The sequence below is a fragment of the Oncorhynchus tshawytscha genome, linkage group LG29 (genome assembly GCF_018296145.1).
Source record: "Oncorhynchus tshawytscha isolate Ot180627B linkage group LG29, Otsh_v2.0, whole genome shotgun sequence".
NCBI lineage: Eukaryota > Metazoa > Chordata > Actinopteri > Salmoniformes > Salmonidae > Oncorhynchus > Oncorhynchus tshawytscha.
Genome location: NC_056457.1, coordinates 36052093 through 36064032, shown reverse-complemented (window position 1 = coordinate 36064032; position 11940 = coordinate 36052093). Strand labels below are relative to the sequence as shown.

The 11940-nt window shown below is 43.2% G+C and overlaps 1 protein-coding gene across 1 annotated transcript in view; it reads left to right on the top strand.

Annotated features, from left to right (window-relative positions):
• The first annotated feature begins 2880 nt into the window (after positions 1 to 2880).
• The window catches only part of LOC112240730 (probable ubiquitin-conjugating enzyme E2 W-B), a 32697-nt gene continuing 23637 nt past the window's right edge, over positions 2881 to 11940 (top strand). Inside the window, exons 1-2 of the mRNA XM_042308583.1 lie at positions 2881 to 2987; positions 3766 to 3857. Of these exons, the coding sequence (XP_042164517.1) occupies positions 2955 to 2987; positions 3766 to 3857 (125 nt within the window). The 5' untranslated portion in view covers positions 2881 to 2954. The remainder of the gene's footprint in view (positions 2988 to 3765; positions 3858 to 11940) is intronic.

The window sequence follows — 11940 nt, the reverse complement described above, 5'->3', positions numbered from 1 at the left end:
TGAACATGAAGGCCTGATTCACACAGTCTCCTCTGAACAGTTGATGTTGAGAAGTGTCTGTGAAGCATTTATTTGGCCTGCAATTTCAAAGGCTGGTAACTCTAATGAATTTATCCTCTGCAGCAGAGGTAACTCTGGGTCTTCCTTTCCTGTGGCGGTCCTCATGAGAGCCAGTTTCATCATAGCGCTTGATGGTTTTTGCGACTGCACTTGAATAAACTTTAAAAGTTCTTGAAATATTCCATATTTATGGACCTTCATGTCTTAAAGTAAAGATAGACTGTTGTTTCTCTTTGCTTATTTGAGCAGTTCATAAAGTATATTTGTGTTTTTATCAAATAAAACTATCTTCTGTATACCAGCCCTACCTTGTCACAACACAACTGATTGGCTCAAATGCAACAAAAAGGAAAGAAATACAAGGCACACCTGTTAATTGAAATGCATTCCAGGTGACTACTTCATGAAGCTGGTTGAGAGAACGCCAAGAGTATGCAAAACTGTCATCAAGGCAAAGGGTGGCTACTTTGAAGAATCTCAAATATAAAATATATTTTGATTTGTTTAACACTTTTTTGGTTACAACATGATACCTTATATGTTATTTCATAGTTTTGATGTCTTCGCTATTGTTCTACAATGTAGAAATTGTATTATTTTTTACAAAAAAAAAAAAACCTTGAATGAGTAGGTGTGTCCAAATGTGTGACTGGTACTGTATGTAAATGAGATATTTCTCTAATTCATTTTCTGAAATGTCAAAAACGTGTTCAGTTTGTGAATATGGGGTATTACGTGTATATTTAATCCATTTTGAATTGGCTGTAACATGGCAAATGTGGAATAAGTAAAGGGGTATGAATAATTTCTGAAGGCACGGGGACTGATCGTTTTATTTGAATTCAGTTGAACCTTTATTTAACTAGGCAAGTCAGTTAAGAACAAATTCTTATTTACAATGACGGTCTACCGAAAGGCGAAACGCCTCCTCCGGGGTTTGGATTAAAAATACAAATCAATAAAATAAAAATATAGGACAAAACACACATCATGACAAGAGAGACAACACAACACTACATAAAGAGAGACTTAAGACAACAACATAGCATGGCAGCAACACATGACAACACAGCATGGTAGCAACACAACATGACAACAACATGGTAGCAACACAACATGACAACATGGCAGCAACACAACATGACATCAACATGGTAGCAATACAACATGACAACAACATGGGAGCAACACAACATGACAACAACACCATGGTAGCAACACAACATGACAACAACAACATGGTAGCAACACAACATGACAACACAACATGGTAGCAACACAACATGGTAGCAACACAACATGACAACAACACCATGGTAGCAACACAACATGACAACAACATTGTAGCAACACAACATGACAACACACCATGGTAGCAACACAACATGACAACACCATGGTAGCAACACAACATGACAACACACCATGGTAGCAACACAACATGACAACAACAACATGGTAGCAACACAACATGACAACACCATGGTAGCAACACAACATGACAACAACAACATGGTAGCAACACAAACAACAACATGGTAGCAACACAACATGACAACAACACCATGGTAGCAACACAACATGACAACAACATGGTAGCAACACAACATGACAACACACCATGGTAGCAACACAACATGACAACACCATGGTAGCAACACAACATGACAACACACCATGGTAGCAACACAACATGACAACACCATGGTAGCAACACAAACAACAACATGGTAGCAACACAACATGACAACAACATGGTAGCATCACAACATGACAACAACATGGTAGCAACACAACATGACAACACCATGGTAGCAACACAACATGACAACAACAACATGGTAGCAACACAAACAACAACATGGTAGCAACACAACATGACAACAACACCATGGTAGCAACACAACATGACAACAACATGGTAGCAACACAACATGACAACACACCATGGTAGCAACACAACATGACAACACCATGGTAGCAACACAACATGACAACACACCATGGTAGCAACACAACATGACAACACCATGGTAGCAACACAAACAACAACATGGTAGCAACACAACATGACAACAACATGGTAGCATCACAACATGACAACAACATGGTAGCAACACAACATGACAACAACATGGAAGCAGCACAAAACATGGTACAAACCTTGTTGGGCAGAGACAACAGGACAAATGGGCCCGTGAAGTGAAGAGAATATTCACAGCTAACACACTGGTTCACCCAGAAAAATCTATGCCTTTCTAGGGAGTTTTTCCTAGCCACTGTGCTTCTACACCTGCATTGCTTGCTGTTTGGGGTTTTAGGCTGGGTTTCTGTACAGCACTTTGAGATATCAGCTGATGTACGAAGGGCTATATAAATACATTTGATTTGATGTTCAGAATGAAAAATAACCATATCTGGGAATTTGTGCTAAAAAAATGTATCTCTGTGTGCTGACTGAGGTATGATTATCGTGTTGGTAGGCTGACATTCAACAGCCTGTTGTTACAACCATCAATGCTCTTCACTGTTCCACACATAAAATTGGTTATGATTTATCTCCAGGAAAATCTGTGGAATCTGAGAAACAGTTTGAAAGGGCCCTTTATTTCACTGACACTACTAGAGGTCATTGACCTTCAGTTATCTTTTTTCCCCCCCAACCCCGTGCTGGCTTGTCTCTAACCCCTCTGTGACACCCCCCAATTCACATTTTCGATTACACTGCGCTTACTCTGGATTCATTCGAGCATCTCTGGTTATATTTTCTGTCATCCGGACACAGTACTGGGAAGGGCAACACTGTTTTCAGTGCATTCATTTCTGTTTTGTTTTGTGAACACACCCCCCCCCCCCCAGCCCATGTGACGACATGAGGCCGTAGCGTCGTCCTGATGCGGGGGGGTTCCATCATGGCGTCGATGCAGGTAAGACCTACTGACGGAGGTTCCATTTTCATCTGATATCTCCTTTTTTTCCCCCCTCTCTCTTTCTTCCATTTGATATTTCAAGTCAAGTTAAGACATTATTTATTATTTTAATTGTATTATTATGTATACTGATTTGTTTACTGTGTCACTTCGACGCCTGCACCTACCATCAATAGAATTAAAAAACCCCACTGCACCTGACACAGTGTGTTTTTAATAACTAACTATCGAGCTAAAACGTTATGTGCTCGGTTGGAGACCGTCATTTACGAGATTACCGGAATAAAAATCGAATTATGAGTGTAGTGACATGCCAGCCAGGAGCAGAACTAGCGAAACTGGATAGCGGACTAACGTTACGGTGGTTTGTCTATTTACGGTATTATGTAGTAGTCCGGCTGGGTAAACTTGTCTTGATATTCATTAGGTGGATTAACTAGTTTAATGATGTTACTTCTGCATTCCCTGAAACCTTATCCAGCTGAAACCCTAAATGTTCATATCCAACCCTCTAGTTGCTATCAAAGCCGATGGTAAACACTGCGTAGGCTGTACTAGCTGTAGTGTTAATAACACCGAGCTTTTTGATTTTCATCTTTAAATTAGACGATATTACGAGACATTCAGCTAGCTGTTAGTCTGTCTAGTTCATTGTCGAACAAGGATTGTGTCTCCGATCGGTCGCATCATGTTTACACGAGTAGTTTTCAACTTAAAAGACACCTCCTATTATTGTATCCCAGCTACAGCTGAAACTTGTTTTCTATCCTTACAGAAAAGGCTACAAAAGGAACTAATGGCTTTGCAAAATGATCCGCCCCCTGGAATGACTCTCAATGAGAAAAGTGTCCAGAATACCATCACACAGTGAGTATACACCCAGTAGTATACACCCAATAGTATACACCCAGTAGTATACACCCTGTAGTATACACCCAGTAGTATACACCCAGTAGTATACACCCAATAGTATACACCCAATAGTATACACCCAGTAGTATACACCCAATAGTATACACCCAGTAGTATACACCCAGTAGTATACACCCAATAGTATACACCCAGTAGTATACACCCAATAGTATACACCCAGTAGTATACACCCAGTAGTATACACCCAGTAGTATACACCCAGTAGTATACACCCAGCAGTATACATCCAGTAGTATACACCCAATAGTATACACCCAGTAGTATACACCCAATAGTATACACCCAGTAGTATACACCCAGTAGTATACACCCAATAGTATACACCCAGTAGTATACACCCAATAGTATACACCCAGTAGTATACACCCAGCAGTATACATCCAGTAGTATACATGCAGTAGTGTACATGCAGTAGTGTACATGCAGTAGTGTACACCCAGTAGAGTACACCCAGTAGAATACACCCAGTAGAGTACACCCAGTAGTATACGTCCAGTAGTATACACACGGTGAGTATACGTCCAGTAGTATACATCCAGTAGTATACACACGGTGAGTATACATCCAGTAGTATACACCCAGTGAGTATACACCCAGTGAGTATACACCCAGTGAGTATACACCCAGTGAGTATACACCCAGTAGTGTACATCAGTAGTATACATCAGTAGTATACACCCAGTAGTATACACCCAGTAGTATACACCCAGTAGTATACACCCAGTAGTATACATCCAGTAGTGTACATCAGTAGTGTACACCCAGTAGTGTACACCCAGTAGTGTACACCCAATAGTATACACCCAATACTATACACCCAGTAGTATACACCCAGTAGTATACACCCAGTAGTATACACCCAATAGTATACACCCAATAGCATACACCCAGTAGTATACACCCAGTAGTGTACACCCAGTAGAGTACACCCAGTAGAGTACACCCAGTAGAGTACACCCAGTAGAGTACACCCAGTAGAGTACACCCAGTAGAGTACACCCAGTAGAGTACACCCAGTAGTATACGTCCAGTAGTATACACACGGTGAGTATACATCCAGTAGTATACACACGGTGAGTATACATCCAGTAGTATACACCCAGTGAGTATACATCCAGTAGTGTACATCCAGTAGTATACATCAGTAGTATACACCCAGTAGTATACATCCAGTAGTATACACCCAGTAGTATACATCCAGTAGTGTACATCAGTAGTGTACATCAGTAGTGTACACCCAGTAGTGTACACCCAGTAGTGTACACCCAGTAGTGTACACCCACTAGTATACACCCACTAGTATACACCCAGTAGTGTACACCCAGTAGTATACATCCAGTAGTATACACCCAGTAGTATACAGTGCCTTGCGAAAGTATTCGGCCCCCTTGAACTTTGCGACCTTTTGCCACATTTCAGGCTTCAAACATAAAGATATAAAACTGTATTTTTTTGTGAAGAATCAACAACAAGTTGGACACAATCATGAACTGGAACGACATTTATTGGATATTTCAAACTTTTTTAACAAATCAAAAACTGAAAAATTGGGCGTGCAAAATTATTCAGCCCCTTTACTTTCACTGCAGCAAACTCTCTCCAGAAGTTCAGTGAGGATCTCTGAATGATCCAATGTTGACCTAAATGACTAATGATGATCAATACAATCCACCTGTGTGTAATCAAGTCTCCGTATAAATGCACCTGCACTGTGATAGTCTCAGAGGTCAGTTAAAAGCGCAGAGAGCATCATGAAGAACAAGGAACACACCAGGCAGGTCCGAGATACTGTTGTGAAGAAGTTTAAAGCCGGATTTGGATACAAAAAGATTTCCCAAGCTTTTAACATCCCAAGGAGCACTATGCAAGCGATAATATTGAAATGGAAGGAGTATCAGACCACTGCAAATCTACCAAGACCTGGCCGTCCCTCTAAACTTTCAGCTCATACAAGGAGAAGACTGATCAGAGATGCAGCCAAGAGGCCCATGATCACTCTGGATGAACTGCAGAGATCTACAGCTGAGGTGGGAGACTCTGTCCATAGGGCAACAATCAGTCGTATATTGCACAAATCTGGCCTTTATGGAAGAGTGGCAAGAAGAAAGCCATTTCTTAAAGATATCCATACAAATTGTCGTTTAAAGCTTGCCACAAGCCACCTGGGAGACATACCAAACATGTGGAAGAAGGTGCTCTGGTCAGATGAAACCAAAATTGAACTTTTTTGCAACAATGCAAAACGTTATGTTTGGCGTAAAAGCAACACAGCTTATCACCCTGAACACACCATCCCCACTGTCAAACATGGTGGTGGCAGCATCATGGTTTGGGCCTGCTTTTCTTCAGCAGGGACAGGGAAGATGGTTAAAATTGATGGGAAGATGGATGGAGCCAAATACAGGACCATTCTGGAAGAAAACCTGATGGAGTCTGCAAAAGACCTGAGACTGGGATGGAGATTTGTCTTCCAACAAGACAATGATCCAAAACATAAAGCAAAATCTACAATGGAATGGTTCAAAAATAAACATATCCAGGTGTTAGAATGGCCAAGTCAAAGTCCAGACCTGAATCCAATCGAGAATCTGTGGAAAGAACTGAAAACTGCTGTTCACAAATGCTCTCCATCCAACCTCACTGAGCTCGAGCTGTTTTGCAAGGAGGAATGGGAAAAAAATTCAGTCTCTCGATGTGCAAAACTGATAGAGACATACCCCAAGCGACTTACAGCTGTAATCGCAGCAAAAGGTGGCGCTACAAAGTATTAACTTAAAACCTGTTAATCCTACCCCCTACTTTTTCGAACATTCTGTTAAAAATCGCGCAACATTTCAGCGTCCTGTTACTCATGCCAGGAATATAGTATATGCATATGATTAGTATGTGTGGATAGAAAACACTGACGTTTCTAAAACTGGTTAAATCACGGCTGTGACTATAACAGAGCGTGTGTTTCATCGAAAAGCGCAAGAAAAACTGATCACTGAAAACTGGAAAAAATATCAATGCGCCACTTGCATGTATTGTCTATGGGACACCAAATTAAATGGGGCTGAGATTGCAAGTCCTCCAGCTTCCACACGATGTCGCCAGTCTTGTGAATTGCCTGGGGGTTGTTTCTTGGTCAAACGAAGAAGAGAGACCCCTTTCTATCCGGTCTCCGACAGGAAGTTTTGGAAGAGAGATTTCCGAACATGATTTGAAGACGTGGAGCTATTGAATACACATCGCCCCGTGATCAATTTGATAGATTATTAACGTTTACTAATACCTAAAGTTGGATTACAAAAGTATTTCGAAGTGTTTTGTGAAAGTTTATCGTCAACTTTTTTGATTTTAAAAAATGACGTAGCGTTTTAAAACTGTGTTTTTTTCTCGATCACACACTTCTCATAGATCGATATTTTGGGTATATATGGACCGATTTAATCGAAAAAAAGACCCAATAGTGATGTTTATGGGACATATAGGAGTGCCAACAAAGAAGCTTGTCAAAGGTAATGAATGTTTTATATTTTATTTCTGCTATTTGTGTAGCGCCGGCTACGCTAATTCTTTTGTTTACGTCGCCTTCAGGTATTTCGGAGTGTTGCATGCTATCAGATAATAGCTTCTCATGCTTCTCATGCTTTCGCCGAAAAGCATTTTAATAATCTGACTTGTTGGCTGGATTCACAACGAGTGTAGCTTTAATTCAGTACCCTGCATGTGTGTTTTAATGAACGTTTGAGTTTTAACGAGTGCTATTAGCATTTGGCGTAGCGCATTTGCATTTCCAGATGGCTGGGTGGGACGCAGACGTCTCAGGGGACGCTAAGAGGTTTTAAGGGGGCTGAATAATTTTGCACGCCCAATTTTTCCGTTTTTGATTTGTTAAAAAAGTTTGAAATATCCAATAAATGTCGTTCCACTTCATGATTGTGTCCTACTTTTTGTTGATTCTTCACAAAAAATACAGTTTTATAAATCAAATCAAATCAAATCAAATTTTATTTGTCACATACACATGGTTAGCAGATGTTAATGCGAGTGTAGCGAAATGCTTGTGCTTCTAGTTCCGACAATGCAGTAATAACGAGCAAGTAATCTAACTAACAATTCCAAAAAAAACTACTGTCATACACAGTGTAAGGGGATAAAGAATATGTACATAAGGATATATGAATGAGTGATGGTACAGAGCAGCATAGGCAAGATACAGTAGATGATATCGAGTACAGTATATACATATGAGATAAGTATGTAAACCAAGTGGCATAGTTAAAGTGGCTAGTGATACATGTATTACATGCAGGATGCAGTCGATGATATAGAGTACAGTATCAACGTATGCATATGAGATGAACAATGTAGGGTAAGTAACATTATATAAGGTAGCATTGTTTAAAGTGGCTAGTGATATATTTACATCATTTCCCATCGATTCCCATGATTAAAGTGGCTGGAGTAGAGTCAGTGTCATTGACAGTGTGTTGGCAGTAGCCACTCAATGTTAGTGGTGGCTGTTTAACAGTCTGATGGCCTTGAGATAGAAGCTGTTTTTCAGTCTCTCGGTCCCAGCTTTGATGCACCTGTACTGACCTCGCCTTCTGGATGGCAGCGGGGTGAACAGGCAGTGGCTCGGGTGGTTGATGTCCTTGATGATCTTTATGGCCTTCCTGTAGCATCGGGTGGTGTAGGTGTCCTGGAGGGCAGGTAGTTTGCCCCCGGTGATGCGTTGTGCAGACCTCACTACCCTCTGGAGAGCCTTACGGTTGAGGGCGGTGCAGTTGCCATACCAGGCGGTGATACAGCCCGCCAGGATGCTCTCGATTGTGCATCTGTAGAAGTTTGTGAGTGCTTTTGGTGACAAGCCGAATTTCTTCAGCCTCCTGAGGTTGAAGAGGCGCTGCTGCGCCTTCCTCACGATGCTGTCTGTGTGAGTGGACCAATTCAGTTTGTCTGTGATGTGTATGCTGAGGAACTTAAAACTTGCTACCCTCTCCACTACTGTTCCATCGATGTGGATGGGGGTGTTCCCTCTGCTGTTTCCTGAAGTCCACAATCATCTCCTTAGTTTTGTTGACGTTGAGTGTGAGGTTATTTTCCTGACACCACACTCCGAGGGCCCTCACCTCCTCCCTGTAGGCCGTCTCGTCGTTGTTGGTAATCAAGCCTACCACTGTTGTGTCGTCCGCAAACTTGATGATTGAGTTGGAGGCGTGCGTGGCCACGCAGTCGTGGGTGAACAGGGAGTACAGGAGAGGGCTCAGAACGCACCCTTGTGGGGCCCCAGTGTTGAGGATCAGCGGGGAGGAGATGTTGTTGCCTACCCTCACCACCTGGGGGCGGCCCGTCAGGAAGTCCAGTACCCAGTTGCACAGGGCGGGGTCGAGACCCAGGGTCTCGAGCTTGATGACGAGCTTGGAGGGTACTATGGTGTTGAATGCCGAGCTGTAGTCGATGAACAGCATTCTCACATAGGTATTCCTCTTGTCCAGATGGGTTAGGGCAGTGTGCAGTGTGGTTGAGATTGCATCGTCTGTGGACCTATTTGGGCGGTAAGCAAATTGGAGTGGGTCAAGGGTGTCAGGTAGGGTGGAGGTGATATGGTCCTTGACTAGTCTCTCAAAGCACTTCATGATGACGGATGTGAGTGCTACGGGCGGTAGTCGTTTAGCTCAGTTACCTTAGCTTTCTTGGGAACAGGAACAATGGTGGCCCTCTTGAAGCATGTGGGAACAGCAGACTGGTATAGGGATTGATTGAATATGTCCGTAAACACACCGGCCAGCTGGTCTGCGCATGCTCTGAGGGCGCGGCTGGGGATGCCGTCTGGGCCTGCAGCCTTGCGAGGGTTAACACGTTTAAATGTCTTACTCACTTCGGCTGCAGTGAAGGAGAGACCGCATGTTTCCGTTGCAGGCCGTGTCAGTGGCACTGTATTGTCCTCAAAGCGGGCAAAAAGTTATTTAGTCTGCCTGGGAGCAAGACATCCTGGTCCGTGACTGGGCTGGGTTTCTTCCTGTAGTCCGTGATTGACTGTAGACCCTGCCACATACCTCTTGTGTCTGAGCCGTTGAATTGAGATTCTACTTTGTCTCTGTACTGGCGCTTAGCTTGTTTGATAGCCTTGCGGAGGGAATAGCTGCACTGTTTGTATTCAGCCATGTTACCAGACACCTTGCCCTGATTAAAAGCAGTGGTTCGTGCCTTCAGTTTCACACGAATGCTGCCATCAATCCACGGTTTCTGGTTAGGGAATGTTTTAATCGTTGCTATGGGAACGACATCTTCAACGCACGTTCTAATGAACTCGCACACCGTATCAGCGTATTCGTCAATGTTGTTGTCTGACGCAATACGAAACATCTCCCAGTCCACGTGATGGAAGCAGTCCTGGAGTGTGGAGTCAGCTTGGTCGGACCAGCGTTGGACAGACCTCAGCGTGGGAGCTTCTTGTTTTAGTTTCTGTCTGTAGGCAGGGATCAACAAAATGGAGTCGTGGTCAGCTTTTCCGAAAGGGGGGCGGGGCAGGGCCTTATATGCGTCGCGGAAGTTAGAGTAACAATGATCCAGGGTCTTTCCACCCCTGGTTGCGCAATCGATATGCTGATAAAATTTAGGGAGTCTTGTTTTCAGATTAGCCTTGTTAAAATCCCCAGCTACAATGAATGCAGCCTCCGGATAAATCGTTTCCAGTTTGCAGAGAGTTAAATAAAGTTCGTTCAGAGCCATCGATGTGTCTGCTTGGGGGGGGGGATATATACGGCTGTGATTATAATCGAAGAGAATTCTCTTGGTAGATAATGCGGTCTACATTTGATTGTGAGGAATTCTAAATCAGGTGAACAGAAGGATTTGAGTTCCTGTATGTTTCTTTCATCACACCATGTCACGTTGGCCATAAGACATACGCCCCCGCCCCTCTTCTTACCAGAAAGATGTTTGTTTCTGTCAGCGCGATGCGTGGAGAAACCCGCTGGCTGCACCGCTTCGGATTGCGTCTCTCCAGTTAGCCATGTTTCCGTGAAGCAGAGAACGTTACAGTCTCTGATGTCCCTCTGGAATGCTACCCTTGCTCGGATTTCATCAACCTTGTTGTCAAGAGACTGGACATTGGCAAGAAGAATGCTAGGGAGTGGTGCACGATGTGCCCGTCTCCGGAGTCTGACCAGAAGACCGCTTCGTTTCCCTCTTTTTCTGAGTCGTTTTTTTTTTTGTCGCTGCATGTGATCCACTCGGTTACACTGGTTGTAAGGCAGAACACAGGATCCGCGTCGCGAAAAACATATTCTTGGTCGTACTGATGGTGAGTTGACGCTGATCTTATATTCAGTAGTTCTTGTCGGCTGTATGTAAAGAAACCTAAGATGACCTGGGGTACTAGTGTAAGAAATAACACGTAAAAAAACAAAAAACTGCATAGTTTCCTAGGAACGCGAAGCGAGGCGGCCATCTCTGTCGGCGCCGGAAGTACGGATATCTTTATGTTTGAAGCCTGAAATGTGGCAAAAGGTTGCAAAGTTCAAGGGGGCTGAATACTTTCGCAAGGCACTGTACATCAGTAGTATACACCCAGTAGTATACATCCAGTAGTGTACACCAGTAGTGTACATCAGTAGTGTACACCCGGTAGTGGACACCAGGATGCAGCTTGCTGAGGTATGTGGGTATTCATGTCTTGTTTTGTAACACACCAACTACCTGGTCAGTACTCATCAGTATGGACCTATACCTCATAGCTACACACATGCCAGGTACAGGTGGTTAGATATTTTCTACCGATGCGTTTAGGTTGCGTTTGTAAATAATTCACTCTGGCCATCTCGTTGCCAGTAACCTACTAACTAGTGTGAATGTAGTGAGGTTAGTATATCAGTGTAGTGTAGTGCGACAATGTAGTGCGACAGTGTAGTGCGACAGTGTAGTGCGACAGTGTAGTGCGACAGTGTAGTGCGACAGTGTAGTGCGACAGTGTAGTGCGACAGTGTAGTGTGTGCGACAGTGTAGTGTGTGCGACAGTGTAGTGTGT